Here is a 27465-nt window from a genome sequence, read left to right as displayed (position 1 = left end):
ACAAAACAAAGCAGTATATCTTTAACTGCAGTGTGGAATAAGTAATATTGGTACTACAGAGGGACCCTTTTTACATTATACTTCATGGCCTGATTCTGAGGAGATCTGCAGAAGCATTTTCATCTAAAGCACTATTTCTCAGTAACCTTTGAAGGTGAGCATCAATTTTCATTTGATTCATTATGAAGTTACTAACATTGCTTCAGTGAGAGAAAAGGCTGTTTTCTGCAGTCCCTGAAGTGTCTGAAGATGCCGGACCTTTATCTTCATTTGTAGTCTAGGAGTCTTAGATTTATGCTAATTTAAGTCTCTTAAAAGTTGAGGAGAGAAAATGCTTCTCTGGCAAACGTGGGTTTTCACGTTAGAATAAGTGGAAGATAAGATGGTTTTCTAGAGAACAGATTGAGCTGGTCCCAGGTTGATGAAAATCTGGCTTGTTTCCAGACGAATGTAGATATGAGTGTTTGTCTAAGCATGTGTGCACAGTTAGCTGGTCCTGCGTGAATACAAGAAAATTATGTGAATGTCATTTATGTCGTACTAATGTTCTGAGAGAGGCACAGAAGCAATTTGTATATTAAACAGTTTATTTATTATTAATGTTGGTCTCTGAAGGCAGTCCAGGCTCTTGCATGCGGAGCTGAGTTGCGTCTGTGCTACCCCATGTCCTTTGTGCTGACTGTAGTTTTCAAAAAGGTTTGTTTGAGCTGAAGGACAGAAATACAAGAGAATTAAAACCAAGATCGCCCTCAGCTGATATTTCACAGTTATGGCTGTAATTTTCTTTTTGTCCATTTAAATAGCTCTAGTTTGTGTCAAGGACACCTGTAGTTTTCCTCTGGATTCTGACCAGCTTCAAAAGGAGAGTCCTAGTCATCCAGGACAAGGTGGGCTCAACTCAGAGGAAGCTGTGTGGGAATATAAGTATTTTTAACAGGCAGGCAGTCGTATAAGGTGAATGATTCCCCTTAAACTCCATGATTATCTTGATCAGGTAGCCTAGGCTCTAGTGCCAGTTGTTTGTGTAAGGACAGTAGTTGGTAATTCCACAGGAAAGGCAAGGCAACTGTATGAACTGCCATGACAAGTTTGTAACTTTTCCTTGACTTATAAAGTGTCATTGATCTTTGGTAGCAAAACGTGATTGAAGGCTTGCAATTTTGCATCAAAAAGAAACGATGATTGAGGAAAAGTAAAATAAATGAATAAATAAATAAAAGGGAGAGAATAAAAGATGTGTGCATTTTCCAAGATCTGGAAAGTAGGCAAAGTCATTACTTTGCAAACATGATAAGGTTTTCACTAAATAATCTAGCTAGCATGTAAATAACTAACATGGGGGAATCAGGATGAAAAAACTAGACAGGGGAATTTAGAGTACGTAGCCACCAAGTTTATCTCATGTCATGGATAACATGTCACTGCTGCTGAGTCCCATGAGAACAAACGCATCTGGGAGCAACACACAGATGAATTGGTCTTAGGATAGCTATAAATTATGGCTGAAAGTTCGAAAAAAGGTGGTGAAAAGGCATAGGGTGAAACTCCAGGCCATCAGTGGAATTTGTAGAAGAAAAATAATAATAGTAATGAAAATATGGATAAAACAAGCAGGTTACTTCTGAGAAGAAAGAAAAAGAAAAAAAAGCACCCGAAAAATCAACTTCTCTAAAGTAAACTACAACAATGCCAAAGTGTCTGTGGCATCTTCATTGCAGAGCTCTTCTGTGGGCAATTGAAGTGGTATTCAGTGTACCATAGTCTTCTCCTGCTGAATGAAGGTTTGGACTTAGTTTGCTCCTGCACCCCCTGTTCCTTGAGATACCTATATGCCTTGAAGGGGAGCTGGAAAGATCTGTCCAGAGGTGTTTCTGAAAATGTTAGTGCTGTGTTTGTGTTAATTGGTTGGATATGAGAGTTAAAGTTTATACTTTTTTCAGTGACGTTTTGTTCTGAACCATCAATTTAAGTAAGGAACACTAAGGAAATCCTGTGAGAAGTTTTGTGGTATTCATATAACATGCCAATAGGTCTTAACGATCACCATAGAATTGTAACACTGGCTGATAGAAAAATGGAATTTGTGAATTAGAGTTATTTCTGTGGTATTAGAGGTGGTGTTTCCACCGAACCTGGCTGTGCTCTGGTGTCTTTGCTGAGATCAGCCAAAACATGTAGAGAGCATCGGCCCGCTCTGGCCTGGCCGCCGCCAACATGGAGGACGCGCGTGAGGTAAAGCCTCCAAGGGGAGGCGGCCCCACTGCCCCGAAGGTGAAACCTCTCCATCTCAGGATTATTTTTATGTTTGTGGCCTACCCAGAGCAACTGTCACTGCATACCTGATCAGAAATATGAAAGCATCTGAATGATGAATGGTTTTGTGTGTTTTTTTCATGATGGATTGGTAATAGGGAGCTTGTGGGGACACTGTCCATGCGGCAGCACGCAGGCCGTGTTTGTGAGAGCGCTTGAACTTCTCCACGCTCCTTTTAAATAATGCTTACAGCCCGTGGTTATGCAGCGGATTAATAGTAACAGCTGTGGGGTGACAGAGGCTTAAAACTGTCTTAGCATATGAGAACATCAGTGAGAAAATGCATCTGGTATGAAGCCTCCAAAGACTTATAGGACTGTATGTAAATAGTAAACATGTTTCTATGGTGCTTATCTTTCACTCAGCTTGTGACTGCTGGGCTGTTTGCAGGATTTTTGTTCCTGGGTGCCATGAGGTTAATGATATTTTGAGAGAGGCAGTTATGCGGAGAAGCTGTGCAGGATCCACGCAGACGTGAGCCATTTGCATGGCATGTTTTGCTGGCCAGGTTTCAGATGGGGGCAGAGTTTCGTGCTTTGCAGAGCAAAAAGAAGTAAAACGGTTACACTCTTTGCTAGCTCAGCCCTGTTTCATCACGGATTAATTTGTCTCAGCTTTTTTCCTGCATGGATTTGGTAGGGTAGGGAAAAGATTATGAAAGAAAATACGGTAATGTAGTTAGAGGTTCAAAAATATTTTAAAACGCTTACCCCGCTCTGTAGGGTTTGGTTCAGGCCACTAATTCCTGTCTGTTAAGGAAGGCGCTGCTAAGATGAGCCACAAAGAGAAAATCACGTAGTGTTTTCAAGGGATGAAAGGCAAATGAATAAATAATTTTAAAACAAATGGGGCAAGGATATTTTAATAGCTATATCTAGTAAGTAATAAGGTAATAAAAAATGAAAAATGACTTCTGTTCAGAGGTTAGGACAACTCATAGTAAATGATCCTGGTGTCTGTGATCAAGCATGCAACAGTAGGCGGCAAGGCTTTATATTTTCTCACATGATTACACAAGCTCTTGAGCTCCTGTACAAGTTGTGAGCATATTCTTTTTCCTGATTTTCAAATCTGCTTCTTCCAAAACAAGTTTGAAGCTTTTTGCCTGTAGTGCCATTGTACAGAAAGACACCAACCAGAACAGTAGAGTCTGAGTGCAAAGTTTTTCAGTGTCACATAATACATTTATGTTTATAATGGTTTGTTCCATCTGGATAGAAAAATGCTAACGGAAAGCCTCAGAATCACCTGTGATGATACAGAACATTTTAATACTTGCTGTGGAGTCATGCAGCTACATTCAGTTGCTCTGTTTAATGAATTATGTTGAATGAATTGTCTTAAGGCACACAAAGTGCAGCTTATTTATACTGATTTCCCATTTGTTACAATTTTTTATTGGTGTAGAAATAGATAAACATTAAAAAGATTTGTTTTGGGCACATGCATCATCTTTTATGCTCTCCTGGTGTAAAAAAGACAATAAAAAACAAAAGAAGAAAATGGAAATGAAGGAGTACACAGACTCACAGAATAGCTGAGGCTGGAAGGGACCTCTGGAGCCTGTATGGTCCAATGCCCAGCAATCACCTACAGCTGGTTGCCCAGGAAGGACCATGCCCAGGCAGCTTTTGAAGGTCTCCAAAGAGGGAGACTCCACAAACTCGCTGGGCATGAATGAAAGCTGTTTGTAAATTGGTTGAGAAGGTTGCTATGTGTTTCTGGTGCAAACTCCATTCCGGTTAATTACTGAGGTGCCCATCTCTCCCCGGGGAGTCTCTGCCCAGCAGACCTCAGAGTCCTTATCTCCCGGGTAACTTGGGCTGGGGTTGAGACCTGTCTTGTATTTGCCATCTAGTCATGCTAGCTCAAATGCAGTCATGATTTAAATAGTGATAGAATGTATGATATAATTAAATAGTGATAGAATAGCGATACTGTTTCTGCTGTACACTGGCCAAATGATTGGTGTAGGAGGTTTAATTCTGGCTTAGTTTGCAGTGCAGTATTTTACTGCAGGGGTGGGAAATATTTTACATAAAGTAACTGAAAAGGTCTTAAGCAGAGCAAAAAGAAAGACATTGCAAGGGAAAAAGCCATGCTGTCCAACTAGTATAATCACCTTCTCTTTTTAAATTTCTTTCTGCTCCGCATGATTTCCGTGTCTTTTTATATTGTATCAAAAGTCAGCTCTCACAGAGAGCGGGTCCAGAGCAGGAGAAGCCCCAGTGAAGTGAAAACGTGAGTTCTGTTTCTTTGCATTCTGCTTTCCAGATACTTTTTTTTTCCAGCTTACGTTTCTGGCTGTAGGAACAAATGACAACAGAAGCGGCTCTCCAGCTCCCACAAAACTGTGGTAGAGTTTTCAAATACATATTTATAAAAGATTAGTTTATGGTTCCCTGTTGGATGCAGGCCATTTGAGGTATGCTGAAATGAAAGGTATACAGCAACTTCAGTTTAATAGCTCATATCTTGAAGAGGTTCCAGTTCCAGTGTTAAACTAGGCTAGTAGCAGTCTGGCTGCCTTGGAAAAAAGCCCACAGCTAAAGTAGATTCAGGATTATGAAATGCTTAATCTGATTCTATTGAGTATTCGTTACTGCTTCATTTGGCAATGTGGAAGAGAGAAAGTAAGTTGAATAGCATTTTTACAGCATTCCGTGTAAGTCTTAAGATCAGTGTTTTTAAAATCTGTTCTATTCTCTTCCTTTTCAAATAAAATCTATTTATCACAGGCAAAAGCAGCAGATTAACAATTTACATCAAAAGATAAGAGAGAATGAATTACGAGCTCAACATGCAAGACTGAGCCATCTTGTGAACTGCGAAGAACCTTACATGACTAATTTGCAGGTAGGATGGATGTTTTTCTTTTAGTGAAGCTTTCCATTACCCAGTAACTGCCACTTGAAAGGATGCTCACAATTTACTGCAGGATAAAATACAGAGCGTTTATGTTTGATGGTTGTGTCATTATATAGCTGTAAATTGCATAGAGTACAATATCCTGTAAATATTGTAGTTTATTTTAGATCTGCAGAAATTTAAGTTATGTTAATACAAGTATGTACATACCTGTTTTGAAAACGGATAAAAATAGGGGAAGAATGAGGTATTGCAGCACTGTGCACGAATAATTCTATTAACAGCATGCATGTAACACAGCTGTGCAAGGAAATATTAGGAAATAAATCGTTTGATAAGGGAGTATCTGGAAACTGATGAAAGGTTTTCTGAAAAGGAGAAGGAGGCAGTACCCACAGGAATAGTTAGGGAGCTAGTGTCGATAGAGTAGATGGAAGAGAAGTCAGAAAACAAAGAGACTGGCAGAGTACTTCTGTACAAGTCATCTGAAAAGGATATACGTTTTAGTATATAGGGATATAATATTTACTCTGAACTACTTACTCTGAAAGGGAACATGTTGAACTCTGAGCACACCTGTCCTAATACTGATCTGTGCTGTAGCACACACAACCCATCTCAACACCTCCAGGTATATGAAAGGCCAAACAAAAAAAGAACGTTAAAGGCAGGTACACAGAGAAATAGCTTTTTTTGTCCCTCTTGTATTACGTTATCATTTCTGTCACAAACACTGTACAAGGATCTCAGCTAACATGCTTCAGCGTGCCATTAATAATAACACAAGCTGCAATAACACAGATGTGCATCAGGTGAGAATCTGTTTTTGAGAAAGGCAAGAAATTCAGGTAGCACCTCAGTGTGAACTTGGGTAGAACTTTTTCAGACATCTTAGAATGTGGCTGTTGGTACTTCCAGAAGTTCTTTTTTAAAAATACGTACAAAAATAAATTGTCTAGATTAAGATTTTGAAAAAAATACTGCAGAAACTGAGATGTGAACGTACATATATTAGTGTACCGTATTACACTTCAAATAAGACAGCAGATGCTTTCATCTTTCATAATTTATAAAGTACAAACAATTTATAATGGCTCTTAGGAATTCTGGTTGATTTGTTTGCCTTCCATAAGATTAATTTACAAATGAAAATCTCCTTTAATGGAGATTTTAATCTCTTCTAATGCTTTGCAGAAGGAATACTATTATTTAAAAAGCTCTCTGTATAATTTCTTTAAGGATACGGGTTTATGTTATTAAAAGAATATTGAAACTGAAAGACTAATGGGATGCGTCTCCTTTTTCATCCCGCATGCAGTTGATTTCCATTTTGTGCTTGTCTCTCCATGGGCTGTGGGAGTGGTAGAATAATATTGAACTGCAGGAGCTGAAAAGGGAGGAGGATTTTCATAGACACAACAGAAGGCGGGAGGCCTGCCGTCTGGTGTGGCTGTAATCTCAGGCTAGCCCCGCACCCTTCTTATCTCAGCTGTGGTAGCTCTGAGGTTTAACTAGTTGACTAATGTTCTGATTTAGCAAGGTCTGTGAGATCAGAGCATATTTTACTTTAACAAATTCACAGCCATTTTATGCAGTGGCTTTCTTTTTAGGGGAGAATATGGTAGTGTAGTGGCAGTGAAACATTTTTTCTTTGGATTTTGTTTTTGGGGGAGGAAGGTTGGGAGGGGAAGTCATACCTCTTCCATAAATCTGAGGGAGAAATAGTCCCACAATGTTTATTTTCATCTGTTGTGAATGGAAGTGTCCAGCTTTTTTTCTTTTCTCCAGCAGATTCCTGGAATACATGCTGTTAGCACATATTTTAATGTTCGAAAATCAAACCCCACCCTTCCTGACAGTGGAAAAAAAAAAAAAAAAAGCAGGATTGTTTTCTGCTCTGCTGCTGAAGTATGCAGTGGTATGTGCGTGTCCATTTATATGATTTTCTTTCTTTTTGTAAGCAACCACAGTATGAGGGCACATCACTGCAACCTCACGTGTCAGAAAGATCAGCTTCCCACCTTGAGGAGTTTGAGAGAAAGATTGCAGCAGACGAGAATAAGGAATTACAATTCAAAGAACTTCTAAAACAAATTTCTAACAAATCTAGCGAGGAGAAAAAGAAGATGGAAGAAAAAGTAAGTGTCTTTCTTGTTCTGAATTTCCTTTTGTCACGGTCACAGGAGCATGTGTTTTGCTTGCAGGTAAGCAACTTAGTAAGTGGGCTGCAGAGCTGTTTTCCAAAGGAAGCTAAACTTTATCTATGATAAAAGTTAACAGTGGTAGTATAAGTGGACTTCTAGTGAATACATTCTAGAAGTGAAACCAGAAGAAAAGGCAATCAAAATGTATATTTCCAACCTGGTAATGACTATTTTAACAATATGCTGGTTAAACTTGCTGTGAAGAAAAGCTGCTCCCCTTCACTAAGAATTTATTTGGGTTGAATGTTTATTACCGTAAATAAAGTGTCGTTTATAAACATCGGAAAAGCATGGAAATTAAATCACTGTTTTTAACATGGCCTGTAGAAGCAGGCCTCCTGCTTTGAGATGCACTTACCAAACTGAAGGTGCCTACTCAGCAGAAGTGATTCTCCTGCAGCTTTCCTAAAACATGCAGAATAGACTTCAGTCTGAGACGAGGAAGGGGCTTAGATAGCTGTGTTGTTGGAACTGTCACGACAAGAGGTTTCTTTGGAAGCTGAACCAATACCCAGGGTGGCTTTGTATGTCCTGCCAGCCTGCCTTTCTTGCAGGCAGGAATGCATCATTGATCAATGGTTCGTAATATTTTGGGGGCTGTTGTCACTGTTACCTTTTCTTTGATCACTGAGCCTTGCTGCTGGACTTGGATTTATGTTTATGCAGGTTCAAGAGGCAGGAGCAGTATGGCACAGCGAAGTGACAGGTAGGAAGAAAAGGAAAAAATCACAGTTAGTCTTAAATTCTGTCCTCTTGTGTCCAATAAACCCTGCAGTACGCCTTTCACTAAGGGCAATGTTCAGGAAGGGCAGAAGCCGGATTCTCCTGCTTCCTCCTGTCTATTTTAGTGCTTCTAGTGCTTGTGCTCCTTCCTCCCTGTCAGAACTGCTGCTGGGAGTGGTGGCAGTGGCGGGGACCTGCTCAGCAGTGCCTGTGTCAGCTGGATGGTTGGCAGCCAGCAGCCTGACTCACCCCGTGACACCCACCCCACCCATTCTGTGCACTGAACAAAAGGCTCTCAACAAGCAAAAACAACAGGAGGGAGAGGATATGTTGGAATCTTACATTCAGTGTCCTCCAGTTTGAGGGAAGCCTGCAGGGGGAGGAAAGAGAGGTGGTGAGGTCCTGCAGCAGGCTGGGAGGCTGCGCAGCGTGCTGGGTGTGGAGCCTGGGGACAGCCCCCTGCAGTTCCTCTGCTGTGCTCGCAGGGAGGTGAACCCACAGCCCAGAGGCCTGGGGTGTCTGTGCTTAGTGGGGCCAGACATTAGGGGGCAAAAAAAACAATTTCTATACCAATCAGAGAGGATAAGGTTTGTCAGTCCAGAGCCAGCTATGGCCAGAGAGTGGGGAAGTGCTAGGAAGCTGAAGTAAATTAAAGTTGAGATGAGCTTTTCTTTTAAGTGCATGCCTGAAGAAACACACAGTTTAGGTTAAAGTTGCTGGCATACGTATCTAATTCTCTGTCTGACCCAGTGTTGCAAATAATATTATCTTTTCCTCTGCTGGCATTTTAAACATACAGAATTTCAATACAGTATGGGACAACAAGGGACAAGCTGTGACTGTTCCGGTGCAGGTGGGAGGAAAGAAAATAAAAGGAACACTCCCATTTCCTTGGCCATCAGTCATTAGTGGTGAGAGGTCTGGAAGGTCTCCCTCATCACAAAGACAGGATGTGCCTGAACTGGAGAAGGTTCAGAGAAGGGCAACAAGGTAGACATCCATCAGAAAATCACAGAAGTCATAACTGCCTCAGGAGGGCCTCTAAGTCAAAAGCAACTGGGGGCTGGAAAATGTGTTTTCCTTGTTCTTTCCCTGCTGAAGACATCTGCTTATGGCCACCACTGGAAACAAGGCACTGAGCTAGAAGAACACTTGGTCCGAAGTGCTTGTGTCACTTCTCATGTTAGGGTGGATGTACTGGATGCTTTCCTTCTGAGAAACAGCAGGGCCAGCAGAGGTAAGAGGTGCCCTTTGCTCACTGCTGGCATCATGCCTGGCTGTGCTACCTGCAGACGTGCCAAGCAAAGGGAGTATTTGCACCCCGCTGTGGATGATGCTGGTGCCTGAGAGGAAGGGTTGTTTTCTCCAGGCTCCACGTGTACTCGGTGTGGGACTGAGGGGACTGGAAGCATTTCAATTGGCACTGAACTTTCAGCAGCCTGAAAAAGCTTCTCTCCTGTGGCTGATCAGCAGCCGTGGTGGCTCCTTGCAGCTTCCAAGCTGAGGGAGCTTGCTCAGGTCGAGACTGCAGTGTTGTCCACAGTGCCTGGGTTCCTCCTTTCCTTCTGCCAGGCACGAGTGTGCCTCTTGGTATCTGCAGATTTTGCAGCACTCGCTTTAGTTCTGAAGCATTTAATCTGTAAAGTGAACTGCTGAGCTAGGAATTATTCAGTTCAGATACCTGTACCCTGCTGGCTCCTTCTGCTGTGGTTACTTGCGAAGGACTCCTCTAAGGCACCACGGATATCGCCTGTAGTAGCAGTAGTTCTGCCTTACGTTTTCTATGGCTTGCTTTAATATTTAATTGCCAGGAGGTGAGAACTTTGCTATTTTCTTCCTGCTTCAATGAATCATGTGCGTTAAGGAGGAAATAATAAAATAGAAACAAACAAAAAAACAGCACAGCTTTTATTTCTCCTCAGCAGAGTGAGCAAGAGTGAATTAAAAGAAATATTTATTTTTTTTTCATGTCAGGAGAGAAAAGGTAGAAAGAGCCCTTGAGCTGATGCTGGGGATGTAGAGGGGGCAGGAGGAATCCTAAAGCCTTCCTGTAGCTGTGAGGAGAGAAGTTGCAGGAGAGGAAATTCCCTGGAGTATGTGTGCAAGACAAGGACATGTAAAGACTTCTGAATTTTTGGCAGTCCTCAACTTTCTGGCCTATTCAGAAGACTCTTCTTCTGGAAAAACTTTTCAGGTACTATCAACTTAAGCTGTAGGCTGCGTCCCAGACCTCTGACATTGACACTGTCACACGTTCATTCCTCAGCAAGGTGGATGTCTCAAGCACCAAAGTGAAAGTACATTTTGCATTTACTGCCATGAAAAGTATTTATCTCAGAGCTACTGCACATTGTTTCAACCAGTAGAGATACTGACTGTAAAATACTCTTTTTCCTGCCATCTTTCCACCCTTTTTTTTTCCACATAGGTAATAAAGCAACTGAGTACCAGGAATGCAAGCAAACATGATACAATACAAAAAGCCTTTTGCAAACACACAGACAGTGAAGATGCCTGTGGAAAAGGTGCTTTAGGAAAGCAGCCGTTCTGTTCTGATGCTGTTTGATGTAATTGTCAGGCAGCATCAAAGTCAGGTTTTTGGCTGTGGTTGTTACTGGGTTAAGCTCTTAGGGCTCCGTGTTTCAAGTTGTTTTCCTAGGCCAAAGGAAGAGGAAGGACTAAAATATTTCCTCATTATTTTTTGTTCTGGAACAGGCTTCTTAGCAAAATGGTTGATGCCCCAAGCCTATCAGTGTTCAAGAGGCATTTGGATGATGCCCTTAACAACATGCTTTAAATTTGGTTAGCCCTGAAGTGGTCAGGCAATTGGACTCAATGACCTTTGTGGATCCCTTCCAACCAACCTATTCTCATTCTGATATGAACACGCTCCCTTATGTACTTTTTTAGCCATTGAATTGTAATGTTTTCAGTTCACAAGGTACAAGGGTGCCTTCTAGGCAGAGGTGAAGCAGCTGTGGTTGGAGGTCACTTGTAGGTCTGGGACTTTGAGCTACTGAGATTAATCATTCTTTGGTTTTGTTTTCCTGCAGTAACCAACAGGTGCAGCTGAGAGCACAATTCCCGAGGAGTGACCAGCCTCTGCTCCCAAAGCAGGTTTATTTTCCATTGCAATTGTAAAACATGTACTCTTACTTTCTTCTAGCTTAAAACTAGAGACCGATATATTAATAGCCTGAAAAAGAAATGCCAGAAAGAGTCTGAGCAAAACAAAGAAAAACAGCGACGAATTGAAACCTTAGAAAAATACCTGGCTGACCTGCCAACGCTGGATGACATAGAAGGTCAGACTAAGCAGGTAAGGTGAAAGGCGCTGGCTTTACTTCTTAAAAATACCCACAAGCTCCATAATATCTGTTGTGAAAGGTTTTACGGTTTCACTGTGTGTTTTTTCCCCATCTGCTTAGTATTAGGAACCACTGCAGCTACTAGGGCTTCCCATACTTAGATCTAAGCGCAGTGGGCCTAAGAGTATACAGGAGGTGGTAACCACAAGGCTGTGGCCTGCTGCAAGCCCTTCTGCTAATGCGGCACCGTGCCTGACTAATGTAATCTGTGTTAGCTGCAAATTCTAGAGGAGCAGAACAAGCAACTTCAAGAAACTATGACCGAGTTGGAAAAGAAGCTTGGAGAGGCTCGATCTCAGTGCAGAGAGCGAGAACTGCAACTGGTGTGTCAGAAGAAGAAGGAAAAAGAGCTGGTCACAACAGTGCAGAGGTATGAGCAGCTGCCCGAACTGTGCCCTGAAACGGGTGTGCTTTCCCAGCTGATGTCAGGACATGATGGTTTTTGCTCTTACAGTCTAGTTCAGTGCTAGTGGCCTCTCAGAGCACAAATATATTACCGTGCAGAATGACAGAGTAATGCAAGAGAAAATCCAACAAAATTGGATTTGTATCAAGTCAAGGAGAAGGCCCTGGCTAGAAATTCTTCACTGTCATTTCTAAAGATGTTTGACAACACCTCAATGGCAGCAGAGTGCTGCCGGGCAGAGGACAGAGTAAACGTGCAGCAAAGGAGCTCTGGATAGAGGCTGTCAGCACTGCTACCCAGTAACTAATCCTGTCACGAGCTGTGGGAAAGCTCCCTGCATATTGGCTGAGGGTATATCAGGGAAGGGTCACAGATTTAAATGAGCTGTTTCTCACCTTTTCATCAAGGCTGGGGGATATTCATGGGGATATTTAGCTGCAGCTCATCTGCTGTCATTGAACTTGCGTGACCATAAGAAAACAGCAGTGGGACAGATAGCTGTGAGAAGATTCCAGATGAGGCACTGGGATATTGATCAGGGGAGATAATTAAATCCTGATTTAATAATAAACAAACAAAAAGGGGCAGGGAGAATCACTGTTAATAATTTATGGGGATGTCACTGCAGTTCAGTGTCCAGCCATTGCGTAAACATGCATGCCACAGCAGTCTGAAAGTGTTTCCATGATGAAAGGCAAGCCGGTTGGGACACCTTGCCAGCTGAATTGTTGTCACATTGTTTCCATCTTACCAATGAAAGGCCTTTTTTCTTCGTGCCCTCATACTCTAGAGGGGGATCATTTTGTCTTTTCTGAAAGCCTACACATAGCTGAAGTGGTCCCGGTTTCTAAATTAGACAGCAAGATGAACACTATTAAAATGTATTTTCTTTCTGAGTGAAGGTGAGCAGGCAAAAGCTCCAGCTACACCTAGGAGCTTGAGCTGAGCTGCAGAGGGCCTGAAGGTCATGCCCTCGTATGGGAGCAGCTGGCAGAAGTGGAAGTGGCTTCATGACCTCCCTGACAAGCCAGGCATGGAGGATGGGCCACCAGTACTCAGAGCAGCCTGTGGTTCTGGACTCTGCTTAGAGTCATACATACCCCAGTGGGAGAGCCAGATTTTAAGGCTCTCGTAATTTGGAGAAGCTCAAAAACTGCTCTGACAGATGTTGGTGGTGGCTTCACCTCCCACAGCAGCACAGAGCAGCTGTGTGTACCACAAAGGCGTTCCTTGCGCCTCTCTGCCCTCTCACTACGCTGTCCTGCTGGAGCTGTGCCTTGGGGAAGATGCAGCTCAGAATCTGGCACATTAAACCATTCCCACATGAGTCAGTTCAAGCCAGCGCCACAGTAATTTCAGTAGTTTAGGATTTTTACATCATTCATCCACTGTTGGTTTGCTCATTCATTAGGCTGGATTCTGCCAGATACAGTTTCACAGTTTTGGTTGGAAGATGGTGCAACTTCCTAATTTTTTTTTGCCAGAACACACAGCCCTTTTGGTTTCTGTCAGTACACTCATTTTTTCTTTCATGTTGAATGACAGCTTGCAGCAGAAAGTAGAAAAATGCCTGGAAGATGGTATTCGCCTTCCCATGTTGGACACAAAACAGCTTCAGAGTGAGAATGAATGTCTCAGAGAAAAGAATGAGAAAGCCAGTAAGGTTAGCCTGCAAATTATCTTTTATCTTTTTGTGTCATCTTTAACCTTGAATCCTGTATTTGTTTGTTTGTTTGTTTGTTTTTTAAATTCAGAAATCAGTATCTCACTAAAGATAAAATAATAATACATCTCTAGCTAAAACAGTTTTCTCTTCAATACCTGTTTCTGTTTGAGGGAATTATTTTGCATTTGTTTCCAGTTGTGTGAGAGTTAGCTATTTCTTGTCATCTACATTTTCAAAGATTCTGTGTAAAATGTATGGCTATCTCCCATAAGTTGATTTTTTTTTTAAACAAGCTGAAGAGATTCAAGCCTTTTAAATTATTCAATTTTATATTCTAGGTCATAGACAATCAACAAAAACAGATAGCTGGACTGATTTTAGACATGCAGGTAAGGAACAATGTATATTCTGTTTTTTATTCTGTCCATTTTTAGCTCATAAAGATGACATGATTAAAATTAAATTTTCTTCTTTTACCTTCCAAAATAGGAGGCAAAGATAGAAATGCCAAGAATGTAATCTTATGGTCTGTAGTTGACCTGCATTCTCTTGCAGTCTTATAATGTATTCATTAGGGAAGTTTCTGTGGTTTAACACTTTGCAGCTATTTGTTATTAAGTAGAAAACTGTTGCTATATAGCATCCTTATCCAGCTGGCTTAGTAGATGTTGTATCAAAACTGCCTTTTGCAAGTCTTGAGAACTGCCTTTGTAAGTAACAGTGAAGCCTCCCCTCAAACTTTGGGGTTCAGATGCTAATCCGAGGTACAAAAAGTGGCATTGGTTAGGATATCCACTGCTGAGATCCTTAGCAAGGCAGGTGCCTTTCTAAACCATAGCCCTTCACATTGCAGAGCTGAAGCAGGTCCCTCTTCAGATGGTTTCCAACATGTCACTCACTTAGGTATCTTAATTTTCTTGGTGGATCTTGGGCACCCAGCTTAGAGCCAAGGGTCTTTCAAGACAGCAGAGGTTACTAGGAGTCAGTGGCAGCACCGTGGATCAGATTAACACATCAGGCTCTTGGTCCTTGAAAGGTACTTAGTGACCAGTGTTTGTTGTGGAGAAAAGGAAACATTATACAGGTTATAAGGAAGAAGGTGTGACTTGCTCTAGAGAAAAAAATGGACAAAAAAAATCTGTTTTCATTAAAATTTTAAGCCAAATTCAATAAATTCTGTGTTCTTCTTCCAGTTTGGCATTTGCCTCCACATTTCCTCTTTCCATGCCCTGCAGCAAAAATGAAGTATCAAGGTTTTCCCTTGAGGATAAAGAGGGTACTTCTGCTGTGGCTCAGTGTACTTTATGTTTGGAGAGCAACAAAATGGTAGTAAACAATCAGCTGAACGCCTGCTCCTTCTGAAGCAGAGCTTCTCTGTGGAGCTAGAGTCCAAATAGCAAAGATACAGAACTGCTCGTGTAACGCTGGGTAGGAGAACATGCTTTCTTACTTGCACTTTGCACGCTGGAGCCAGGTTTGCTGATTTATAGCTGTTAAAAGTAAATTGTCTTCCCCTATGAAATTGCTCCCTTTTTGAACTATGCAGATGAAAAAGCAGGCCTGGTGTCTGTTGACAACCATATTTTTGCTTAATTAAACCAGAGTGTATTAAATACATCTGTAGAGAAGCAGTAGGGGGGCATTTGAGTTGCGTGTATCTGTTAACTGAAAAGCAAACCCAATCATTTAGCCTCTCCCAGGTTTGAAGCAGACAAAATTTATCAAATGGATGTTTTCACAGAGCAGCCTGCTGTCTATTAAAATTATGACATGGCGAATAAAGCTCTTTCATGTCTTTCATAATTCAAGAATAATTCAAGAATAAAAGTCACAAACTGGACTCCATAACCATTCTCAGCTTCTCTGTCCCTCTCCATAGTTCAGGTTTTTTTTGTTCTGATAAACACAACTTGCCTACGTGTGTTTTCACCACCCTAAATCTTTTCATTTTTCCAAAATTTTCTGGTCTTTTTCTTGTTATGACCTTTGTCTTGAGATTTTAAAAACATTAGTGATTTTTGTGCACATTTGTACAGATGGCTTAGTCTGAAATGGCTTTAGGGAGCTGAGGCTGGGAAATGCTGAGTGGTTGTGGCAGACTGTGAACGGGAGAGTGTTCTGTTCTCCAGGACTTTCTCTTTCCCATTTTGAGGTATTCTGTATATGGTCAGAAAATAAGATTTGAAAGTGGTGTTAGCCCTCAAGTTGCATGTAGGACTACAGCAGTTTCATTATATCCTTGATCCTCCTTGCTGTCCTCATTTATTCCCTGGGAAACATTGAAAACTAGCTCATGAGAAATTGAAATCTGCTATCAGCAGGGAGACATCATTTATCTTCAGCTGAGATCTTACTTTACTCCCTGTCTTCTGCCTCATTGTAAGGCTGTGCTTGAGAACGTCTTTCAGTTCACTGGTATTAACTTGCAATCCAAAACCAAGGAAATTCTGCTTCAGATAAGTGTATCGAGCAGTACTAGTTTCTGTTTGCTCATAATCATGACGGAGTGATTTTGATCTTCCTCGTGTGGTTTGGCTTGGTTGATTTGTTCTCCTGAGCATGAGGGCTTAAAATTATGGTTGGTCATGACAAGATGTCATGCTGAATATAAAGCACATCTTCCAAAAGGCAAAAATTACTGATGAGAGTGGCTTTTTTTAAAAAAAAAAACAACAACAGCAAAAAGTTGGATGATTAATTTAGATATTGCAAAAATAGCATTTTTTTTGTACAAAACAGATAGAAATCTGCTTGTATGGTGCGTGTGTTACTCCAAGTACATCTGCCAATCCTGTCAGTCATAATAACCCAACCTGTGCCAGGGCTGGGAGTAATGCCACCCAATGGTAACTTTGGAAAGCCAAAGGGAAAAGTCAGGATGAGCTACAGAGTCGTGCAAGGTTAGTGACAGGTGAAGCTCTGGGGAAGGTCTTATTTCTGAGCACCCCTTCCCCACCATGTACCCACCCTAAGGAAGGCTGCGTGGTCGAACCTTTAATGTGTGTCGTTGACACAGATGTGAAACGTGTAAGTGGCACTACTAGAGCATGTATCCTAGTTGGCTCAGGGTGTTCCTGAACTTGCTCATGAATAGAAATGCATCAGAGACTATCAGATATCAAGACAGAGCTCGATGGTCCTTCAGTCTGACCGAACGTGGCTGTTTTTTTCAGTAGATGGTGTTTAAAGCAGATGAAAGAGGACTGTTCAAACCCACTGCAGGTTACGCTCATCTTCAAGCACAGCAAAGGAAATACATCAAGCAGAGCTATTTCCTGCTCTCTCCCGGCCCGGAGTGTTTCCTTCGACGTGGAGCAGGGCCTTTTTTCTTCTTCCCCTTCCTCTGCAGCATGAAGCTGCGCTTTCTAGCAGAGCTTATCTTTAGGACGCACACCATTTCAGCACTTCCGTGCTAGGGGCATGGTGTGGGTGAACGGAGGCACATCAAATGTGTGAAAATGCTTTAAAAACAAGTAGTCATTTCTGGGTTTCTGCCTAATGAGTCTTATTACTTAGATGAAAATAAAGGTGTTTTTTTTTTTTTAGTCCACATTAAATGTGTAAATTTTAGCACCATTGTTTTGCATTTTTGAAAAAGGTGAGACAAAGTGCTGGCTTTTCCTCAGTGCTTGTGCAACATTGAGCTGAATGTGCTAGGAAACCTCATTGGGGCTGCATACCACTCCCTGCTGGCCCTGCCTTGCTCCTCACTGCTGCATGCCTCCTTGTCAGCAGCGTCCTTACAGCTGGCAGGTCAAGTTAAATGGCTTCTCCTCCACTCTGTGGTATAGGGCAGGTCCACATATAGAGATGGTCTCCTATGCGTTACAATCTATGGGATCAGGTCCATGAAATTTCCATTCTGCATACCATTTAGGAGTAGTTCGTGGAAGGGTAAGTTTGGTTTTCTTCCCAAAGCTTAATCGCCTTACTGAGACCCCAAAACCAACACAGTTAGATACAAGTTGCTGTGTTATTTCAGGTGGGGAGCTTGATTTCTTTTCTATCTTTGAATAAAGTTACAGAGTCATAGCGCAGCAATTTGAACTTATCTCTTACTGAAGAGTGACTTTGATCTTCCTGTAGTATTTCATTTAAGGCACCACGTAGAATTCCGTTTAAGAGAGTTCCCTGCCTTGGAAGATGAATCTTTAGAATTTTAACTACAGAAATTCAAGAGAAAACATTCTTCTCAGGCAGTGTCATTCTGTAAGTTGAGATCCATTGGTTCATGAAACGTTCCTTCTCCTCCTCCCATCACGGTCTCTGGTTCCACTCTGTGGAAGGTTACAATCAAAATGGTGCCAAAGCATGCACTGTTGTCACTAGTGCTCCAGCTGTACTTTGAGCATGATGGGATTGGATTTACATCTTATAATTGAAATCGGCCAACGGGTTTTACATATTAATGTGACGAGCTAGGGATGGGGAAGACACTGTGCTCTGTGGTAGCACAGCATCAGATATGTAAGTAATACCATCAACGACAAAAGAGGATTTCTCCTTGTGACAGCTGAAAAGATCTCTTTGTTCCAAAGCATCAGGAGTTTATGTAATTAGTATGCATTGCTATTAGTGTTCACATAAGCTGGTTGGAATATTCCCTTTTCTGAATTTTGCCAGATGACTTTGAAAGACACGCCTCCAGGTCTGAAAGCCAGACAGTGGAGTGAATGTGTGTGCTTTTGACATCTAAGATAACTGTGGTCATGCTGAATTCATCAGAAAAAAAAAAAAATCTGCTTTAGAAATATCTCCTGATCATCAGTTTCAGCTCTGTAGGTGAAAACTGGGGAACTGACAGCAGCTGATTCCTTGTGCAGGGGTTGTTGGCTTACTGCTGCTTGTGACTCATCTGGAAATCAAACCTGGAAAGTTCCAGTTCATAAATATAGCAGCATCCTAGAGACTTTTTGCTGATACTATTGTATCCATTAAAAATGACCCTGTAAACTACAAAAAAGTTGCTTTTTTTTTTTTTTTTTTTTTTTTGCCTGCAGTAGTTGTTACTTCAGCACCTAAAATTGTAGTGTGCTTTTCTGATTTATCCTGTGCATGACTGGTTTTAAAGAGGTTGGCACTCTGTATCAGCTATCAAAGCCTTTTTTCTCAGCTATATAGCAGATTCGAGAAGTAAATTCAGTGTTCTGAAAGGTTGTGGCAACTCCTGCCATGGTTTCCCTGGAAAATAGAGGCCAAAAAAAGTCTTCAAGTAACTTGGCAAGTACACGAGTAAGTTCAGTTGTCATTAATCTGCTGCTTATCTCAAGTGAAATAATTTGGATACAAAAAACAAGATGACATGGTTATTTTAGACTTCATGGATCCCATGTTGGAGTGATATTTTGCATGCGTACAGTCTTCTTGTTTATAAACACATACTGCTTATCTAAAGGCTTTCACTGGTATTTGGAACAACTAAACTCCTGAGAGCTCTTGGGGTCCAGTTGAACATCATGAGGTGGAACTTGGTAGAAAATAAAAAAAAAACACAAAGGTGTAATCCAAAAGCAATGAGTAACAAACGTACAGAATTATTGAGGACACGCTTTTTTGTCGGTGCTAACCTGCAGTATGAAAATGTAAAATCATTATTTGTGCTTTCATTCAATTTAGTCTATGCAAGAGAAGCTTTCGCAAGAAAAGCGCACAGTTCAGAAGATGGCAAATGAGCTTGAAGAAAAAGAAAGGAATATAGAGCAGTTGAATAAAACTTTCTCTGAAGTAAGTAAAAACTCTAAAAACCCAATCCATCACTACACCCACTAAGAACAAACTTAAAAAACCATTATGATACCATGTGGTAGGGCTTTAGGAGCTTAATACGTACTTCACTGTGTTTGATGCTGTGCTGAAATATGATAGATGCCATCCCTACCTCAAGAAGTGAAAGTTTTACGTGTGAAGGCCACTGAGCAATGGTAACATGGAAGAGAGAGCTGTGTAGAAGCTGTCTATCTACCATTCTTTGGAGGGGTACAAAACTATTTTTCTGTGTATGGAACTGGTTTTAGTTAATATTGTTTGTGGTTTGAAACAGGAAACTTCCTGCTACACTGCATGCTGCAGACTAATTTGCCCCTTATTTTCCTTTTAACTTTCCACAAAGAACCAAAGACTGATGGAAGAGAACGCCTCTCTGAAGGAGCAGATCCGGCAGGTGGAGCAGTCCCGGCAGCCAGTATCTGAGAAGATGCCTGTAGCAGACCAGCTGTTCAAGGAGATGTCCCATTGCTTGTTTGACTTGAAAGCTCTGTGCAGTATTCTCACCCACAGAGCTCAGGGCAAGGAGCCTAACCTTTCCTTACTGCTAGGAATCAGATGTAAGTGATCTCGTTCCAGTGCTTATTCATGGTTTGGACATAGAAGAGTATCAATCTTTGGGGGGAGGCGGTGGGTGTTTGTGTGTGTAAGTCTGAGTGCCTGGCAGCTCTGTCGTCTGAAATGCTAGTTGCACGTCCTGTCTTCTCTACCTCCTAAGCTGTTATCCAGGAGGTGGAAACCACATCCTAAAGCCAGTCAGGCAAACCTGCAGTGTAGTGAGTTTGTGCTGTTTTCCCTCTTAACAAGATCTTTTTTTTTTTTTTTTACTTGCATATATCATATACAATTGCTTTCTGAGTGTTATTTAGAATTAGATAGACCAGTTGCTGAACTGGACCTTCACCAAGGTAGAGATGTAGAAGTACAGCATCCTGTACATGCCACATAGCTTCATCTGCACTGGAAATCTCTGAAATTCTGGGCAGGGCAGCATATACCAAGTCTCCAGGTCCATGAGACTGCCATCAGCCAGCAGGGTGAATAGTGCAACATATCTGTACTACCACCTTGTAGTCTTACCTGGCCTCATTTCCCAAGCCCTCCTGCCCCTCTTCTCTGAGTGTCTAGGAACTTCCAAATGGTTGTTCTGTCCATTTTTTGTTTGTTTGTTTGGTTTTTTTTTTGCTGTTGTTGAGAGCCATTAGACTTTACCAAGCCTGGATCTTGGTGCAATCAGAAAAGCATGTCTTTCAGCGAAGCAGGGGTGGGCTCTCAACTGTCTTCAAGTTCACACCGTACCTCGTTTTGTTGCCTTGCATCATAGTGAAGCGTGATTTGAGTTAATTAAAGTGACCTCCCCTTTATTTTGAGAGGGGCTGATCGGTTTAAGTATGCAGAGCACAGCTGTTAGAGCTTTAACCTTGGCTTTTGCTTTTTGTAGCACTGAGCTGTTCAGCTGAAGAGAACGAAAATTACCACAGCACAGAGACTCTTTCGAAGAAGCTGTCGGACGTTTGTCAGTTACGAAAGGATATCGATGAGTTAAGAACTATAATGTCAGACCGTTATGCTCAGGACATGGGGGACAATTGTATTACTCAATGACAACATTTCATCTGGTAGCAAATGACTTATTAAATGCTGCTGTGTCACAGGTCTTTGCATTTCTATTCAGGAGCCATATTGGAAGATTGCAAATAGCGCTGCACACGCATCTCTGTGAGGATCGTGCGTATTTAATCTCGGGAGTCGGGTGAGATGGGGAGAGTCACGGTTGAAATAGAGTGGTACAAACTACAAGAAATCTTTTCTCCAAACTACTGAATGTAGGAACAAGCTGTGAAGAATGTTTCGGTTGGACTCTGTTTCTTCCATTAGGACTCGTTTTATCGCTTCAACTAGTTTCTGGAATCAGAGCATCAGAACAGCCGTGCTGCTGCTACTCTCAGTCCTTCCCTCCTTCAAGGGTCTGAATGGTATTACATGTACTCTGAAATCAGCGCACAGGGTCAAGGGAGACCTGTAGCTGTATGTGGTGAAGACGGGGGTTCTGCAACTTCATTTCACTGTAGGAATTGTAATCAGAGCTGTCTTAGAATGCTACAAGCATTAACCGCTCTTCAAGTTGCCTAAAGAATTTGATACAGGAAATACATTGGTTTTAGTAATGTATGTCTGCCTTGTTTTCCAAACAGTGGAAGAAAATCAAGTTTCAACTCCTCTATGCACCTGAAGTCCATAAAATTTACCACTATCAAATTGTTTTAAGCACTATCACGTTACCTTGAGAAGTTCCAATAGCATGGAGTCTGTAACAAACCCAAGAAGCTGGGAGGCAGGAAACTGTAGTATATAGTACGTGGCTGTCTGAAAAAAAGAATAGACTGTATTGTAGTGTTCATACCACACTTACCTTTTCTTTCTGCCATCTCCATTTCAAAATGTGGCTGGTCTGTATCCGTGTCCCTAAAGACCTCCGACAAGGTTGTAAACAACTTCAACCATTTTCTGCTGCAGCTACAAAGTGAGTGTTTGGCACTTGTCAAAGTCAGGGCTCAGAACAGAATATTTCCCTTTACCAGTATTAAATCCTGTGTTATCTGAGGGCTGCAAAATTTTCCACGTCGTTTGGTAATTCTTGATTTCTCCCTTTCCGTAGGAAGAGATTACACTTCAAAAAGAAAAAAAAAAAAAAAAAAGATCATGTTCCATAGTTTATTCAGTGAGTGTCACTTGGCAGTGCTATTTCACTGCTGTGGGACAGATGAAATACTAACGCGTCCAATTTCCTGGAACATTGCTGAAAGGTAGCTGAACAGTAGTGCATGATGTAAAATACTATTTAACTGAAGGAAACAAGAACTCGTAAGGAGCAAAACCACTCTCAAATCCCATTATTTAAAAAATAGATGAGCATCAGTCATAGTTGTGATATTAAAAGAAAGTTTCAAGTGACTACGGCACAGGTCACAGTGTGCTGACCTGTAGTGTAGATAACAGCAGAAATCGCTTAGAAAACATAGCGGTTAGAGCAAAGCAAATCCTAAGGTAACATTTTTATAGCAAAAGGGTCAATATCTTCAGTTTTCTGATGATATCTATGTTAATAGAAAAAGATGGTTATAGCAACATAGCCTGCAGTTAACTAATTTTAACTTGGTGATATTTTGCTTTTTGTTCATTGTTACAGCGTTAATGTTTTTATAATTTAGTGATTTCCTTTTTATTTTTTTAAACTATACGGACTTATTTATTTGATGTTTTTTCTCTATCATGAACCTACACGTGAACTAATCTGTGAAAAATGGCGTTACAATTCGTATTATTGCTATGTGGCATTTTCAGATAGATTGCTCTGACTGGTCCAGCTCCTGTCAGTACTGAAACATTGTCTAGGTGAAATCTCCAGTGAAATTGCGTAGTGTCTTTTACTTTCAGGTAAGAAAAAAGAAAGGAGGCAATTTTATTTTATGTTTCTATACGCTGCTCTTTCTATAGTTTTGAAGGTGTACTTTTATACTAGTGCAAAACTGAAAACAAGGAGCTTTGCACAAATTGGCTTGCTCAGTTACCCGTGCCTCTGACAGTATGGGCTTCTGTGACAAGGGCCTTGGCTTAGTTCCCTTCACATAGTTTATTGGTTTGGGCCCTGCAGTGAAGGAACAGTCCCCGGTCTATGGCTACTCTCTGGTATCATAAACTCAACAACAGGATTTCAGTTAATAAACCAGAAGTATCAGGGAGAGACTAAATACCTAAGTAGCACGTTATTATTTCTTTAGATGGAAATGTACCTGCAAAAATTACCATGCAACACATTTTTCTCAATTTTGTGGAAATAAGAAGCAAGTTTAGTAGGGTAATTAGAAACAGGAGGTTTTTTGAGTCACTGTGTCCTGTTAAGCTGGTCACTTGACTGGTGTGGCTCCACTGTCCCAGCTGTTACGTAGTGATACTGTGCAGCAGATTTGAGATCAGTAAGTTCGTATTTTCAAAGCACTTGAGGAGCTTTTCTGCTCTGTAAGTATTAGTTGAAAGTCCCTCAGGAAGGAGGTTCCATTTTATTTGTAATACCTGGATTGCAATGCTGTAATCTTGCATTTTAATATGTTTTTAGGGAAACCTGTAATATTTATGTTAACTTTAAAGCACTTGATATAAAACAAACAAACAACAACATCACAACTGAGTTTTACCTGTCTCAGTCAGATTCAAGTAGGGAGGTAAATGATGGATGTTTGAGCCAAAGATACAGGCTACCGACTGAATATCTAGAGTGATACAGTATTTTGCTTTGATTTCTTAAAATTTGGCCTGTTGTAGGAGTAGCAATTACTATATATGCATCAGTTTACAGATGCCTCTAAATGGAATAAGCTTTGTCTACGATATGCATGACAGTTTAATTGGTTAAAATGTAGTGTGTGTGGTCTCATTCAGCATATTTAATACGCAGTTGATTAACGAATGTTAACGTTGGAATCGCTTAGATTTAGTCATGACAACTTTTGGCTGTAGCTGGTAGACAATCTCAAGGGCTGAAAACCAACTGCTAATGAATGAATACTGTACCGGTCTGTCTGCTAGCAAATTTGTACAGTGGCTTTTTTGTATAGTTTCAGATGGAATTTATACAGTCCTTTTAGAAGATATTTACAGTAACTACTGTATTCAAGAATGTATTTTGAAAAAGACAGAAAAGTCTTGGGACAAGCGATAGATGATGCTATGTATTTACTATATAGAAGTAATGCAGCTCGATTGTGTATACGTGATTTAGGTTCCTAGCCTCCGCTGTGTAGCTTTATAGTGCGATAGTTCTGTGAAGTTGCTGAGATTGCTGTCACCACCCACTCAGACTTCAACATTTGAGACTGCCAGTGGCTCTGAAATAATGGCAAGAGCTGAAATTTTGTCCTTTTTGCTTCAAAAGGTTTCTTTCCTTCCTTTGCCCTCACTACCTGCCTGTTGTTGCAGATACTTTTCTTGCAGGGTAAGAGCACGAGGAAGGAAGGAAAGAAAGAAAGAAAAACCCTTCCTCCATGACCCGTTGCCCTAGCACTGGTAGCAGTGGCACGCTGCAGTCTGTCACCGTGGGCTGAGTTTTTGTCCCTGTTGCTGCTGGTTATGTAGGTGGGATTGCAGGTGGAATTGGGCTCTTCCCGCTGGTGTAATGAGTCCTGTCAGGAGTGGGGAAAGATCTTCAGAATTAATCTGCATTCATAGGCTGCAAACAAGTCAGTGGTTAGTACCGAAAGGGATGATTTTATTCCAGTAGCTTGTTAGCAATATTAATTCCACAGCTGCATACCTTTGTGCCTTTTTTGCCTGATGTGTGTATTCCCTTTGAACTTCAGATAACTCGTTAGAATGCTGATGACTGCACCTTGTTTTCCTCTTACCTGCCTATATTTTGTTTCTAGACTTCTTTAGTAAGAACTCTTGCATAATATCTAGAAGCATAAGTACTCGAAATAGGTACTAGGTGTACACTTTGAATGTTAGGCTGGTTGTAGTATGCAGCTTTCTTGAAGTGTGAGCAGGAAACTCAAACCCTAATGTGTTTATTTTGTATATATTAATTACAGTCTATCATTAGTTCAGTGGGGAGGAGTGTCTGGAGCTATCTTTTAAAAGCACAGCTGACATATGTACTGGATCAGTCTCTGCAGACTGGTAGTCTTGTAAATTGGGTTCAATTTTTGAACCGCTCAGAATACCTCATATGTAAATAGAGTTGTCATGACTTAATCCAAATGTGTTCATTGTAAAAAGTAAAGGAGCCACTGGCTGGCTCAGCTTTAGGCTTGTTGTTCTTGCCTCTTTTTGTAATTTTTTTTTAAAGTAGGGTTTACAGCTAGAATTTTGAATGCCAAAGTTCTATTTATTAAATAATAATAAAAGTTTTCATTGTTAATGACTGGTATTTTTCCACTGGAATTTGTTTGTTGATGTTTGGGATTTGTATCCACAGAGCAAAAATAAATTTTGTTACAAAATTGACTTCTTCATTGCTGTCGTTTGTCTGATACGTGGCATAAAGCGGAAGGGACCAAAGCTGGACTGATGGCTGGAGGCAAGGAATGAATCATCCAAGATCTTCCCAACACCCAACCAGCGTTCCTCCGGTGATCTGTTTGTCTGCCTCATTATCAGATGACCAGGCTCTCGTCCTGCCATTAGTTCTTATTTTAAAACCAGGGCATTGGCAGCAAAAATTCTACTTCAGTGTGTAATGAAAGGATTTTAGAGCAGAGTTGCTTGTAAAGTCTCTGCTGCTTTTCTAGAAATTGCTGCTGCTGTTCCTTGTCAGATGCTAACTGGAGAGGTTATAGGTTGGACTTTTTAAAAAGACTAAATTGGCACAAAATGGTAGGAAGAGGTGTTACGATAATTGGTTTGAGCTGCTGAAAGATTCATCAACTTTGGAACAAGTGGTTGTCCCAGAGCTGATCATAAAGGGCAAAAATTTATATGTATATTATTATATTATATTATATTATTATATTATGTATATTTATATGTATATTTATACATACATGTATATATATATATATATATATATTATATATATATATACATATGTGTATATATATGCATGTATATATAATCGTGAAGCAACAGTGTGTCTGGTACCAAGGGGGAAACCAGGGATCAAAAAGGGCAAGTGTTTTTAATTTCTGTTTTTCAATTAGCATGAATGACTGACTGGTCGGACTGAAAAGCAGTTAAGGCAGACAGAAATCCTGCCTGCCTGAAGCACCACGGGTCACCGTAGCCCAACATAACCAGGCGATGTCAACTCCCCCTCAATGTCAAGTTAGTACAGTTTGAGGAAAGTGAAAAGTTGCAATTTTAGAAAATCTTGAGAAGATTCTTTCCAAGTGTTGAGGAAAGTGTGGTTACCCAAAAACGGCTTCTTTTCAGGCTGTTCCCAGGGAGAAATCTAAGAGCCCATTAGGAGCACCGATTGCTGGATGATCTCTGTGCCTTGACTCGTCTTCTCTCATCCCCCAGTGCACTGCACTCTGCAGAGCACGAGAGCTGAGGATCTCTGCTCTTCTCTTCAAAGGTGCTGGGAAATTCATTTTAATTAGCTAATGCATTATACATGGTACAGCTCACTTGCTTTTCTCAGACCTTGTGACTGAATGTTGAATGATGTGCTTCTCATTCAATTAAACCCCCTCTGCCCTGTATAAATGTATGTAAAGGGCTGCACAGGTGCCAACTTTCCGTGAGATTTCTGAGGGTGACCTTTTGTGAACTGTTCAAAGTCAGGTTTAGGTTTCAAAGTATCATGATTAAAGCACTGCTAACAATAGTAGTGGTAGAAAATGTTCTGTTGCCTTTACGCCGCAAACAAAATACAAGTCCAAATGTGGTTAGAAATAAAACTTCAGACAATAACGCTGCACATAACGCTGCAGCCTCTTGAATGAGGACACCTTGCAGCAGCTAAATCTGCAGTAGATCACCTGCTGGATGGAAATTAAACAATTCTGCGGGACTTGCTAACAACCCTGGGTCATTTGTTTTGTAAATGAATGGGTTCGGTGTACTTGGAGAACTTCCAAGTGGTGAGGGAAAGCGTATACAATGAACTATGATTCTTAATTATGTTATAGTATATGCATATTTCTCTCCCTCTCCATGAGTTACTCCCCCTTTGGGGGACGCTGCTGCTGTTTCTGTCTTTTCTTGATGTTTCAGGTCCTGATTTCATGGAGGTGAAGCCACACTTCAAGCCGTGGAGTTACAGCCTACTCAGCTTGTAGGGAACCCGATAGGTTCAGCTAATGCTTCTCGGCTCTTTCATGAACAGCTTGGCAGCTACACCGAAGAATGCAGCCCGTGTGTATTAATAGAGCAGAAAACTGATTTACTGGTCTGTGTACCTGTGAAAGCATTTGCCTAGAAGAAGGAGAAAAGAAACCTTTGTCAAGCTCTGGTCCAGAGTGAATTGTAATGCGAAAGTTTCTGGTAAGAGGGTTTTCTGACTGAAGTTTCCCCTCAAGGGGGAACCGTGTAGAATTTAATATCACAAAAGCTCGTCTCCCTTGCATTACCAGCTGAGAACACAGCAGCACCTGGGAGCCAGAAGATGTCCAAAACCCCTGGCTGCTCCTGTTGCACTGAGCTTAGTGGTACCC

The 27465-nt window shown here is 41.1% G+C and overlaps 1 protein-coding gene across 1 annotated transcript in view; it reads left to right on the top strand.

The window, feature by feature from the left end:
• Window positions 1–22011, top strand: part of CEP85L (centrosomal protein 85 like) — a 108633-nt gene extending 86622 nt beyond the window's left edge. The window contains exons 5-13 of the mRNA XM_032185744.1: window positions 5053–5170; window positions 7144–7320; window positions 11276–11428; window positions 11693–11847; window positions 13429–13546; window positions 13888–13938; window positions 19166–19273; window positions 19659–19872; window positions 20754–22011. Of these exons, the coding sequence (XP_032041635.1) occupies window positions 5053–5170; window positions 7144–7320; window positions 11276–11428; window positions 11693–11847; window positions 13429–13546; window positions 13888–13938; window positions 19166–19273; window positions 19659–19872; window positions 20754–20917 (1258 nt within the window). The 3' untranslated portion in view covers window positions 20918–22011. The remainder of the gene's footprint in view (window positions 1–5052; window positions 5171–7143; window positions 7321–11275; window positions 11429–11692; window positions 11848–13428; window positions 13547–13887; window positions 13939–19165; window positions 19274–19658; window positions 19873–20753) is intronic.
• Window positions 22012–27465: the final 5454 nt, after the last annotated feature.

Source organism: Aythya fuligula, chromosome 3, assembly GCF_009819795.1.
Source record: "Aythya fuligula isolate bAytFul2 chromosome 3, bAytFul2.pri, whole genome shotgun sequence".
NCBI classification, from domain to species: domain Eukaryota; kingdom Metazoa; phylum Chordata; class Aves; order Anseriformes; family Anatidae; genus Aythya; species Aythya fuligula.
This window is presented reverse-complemented; position numbering and strand designations above follow the sequence as displayed.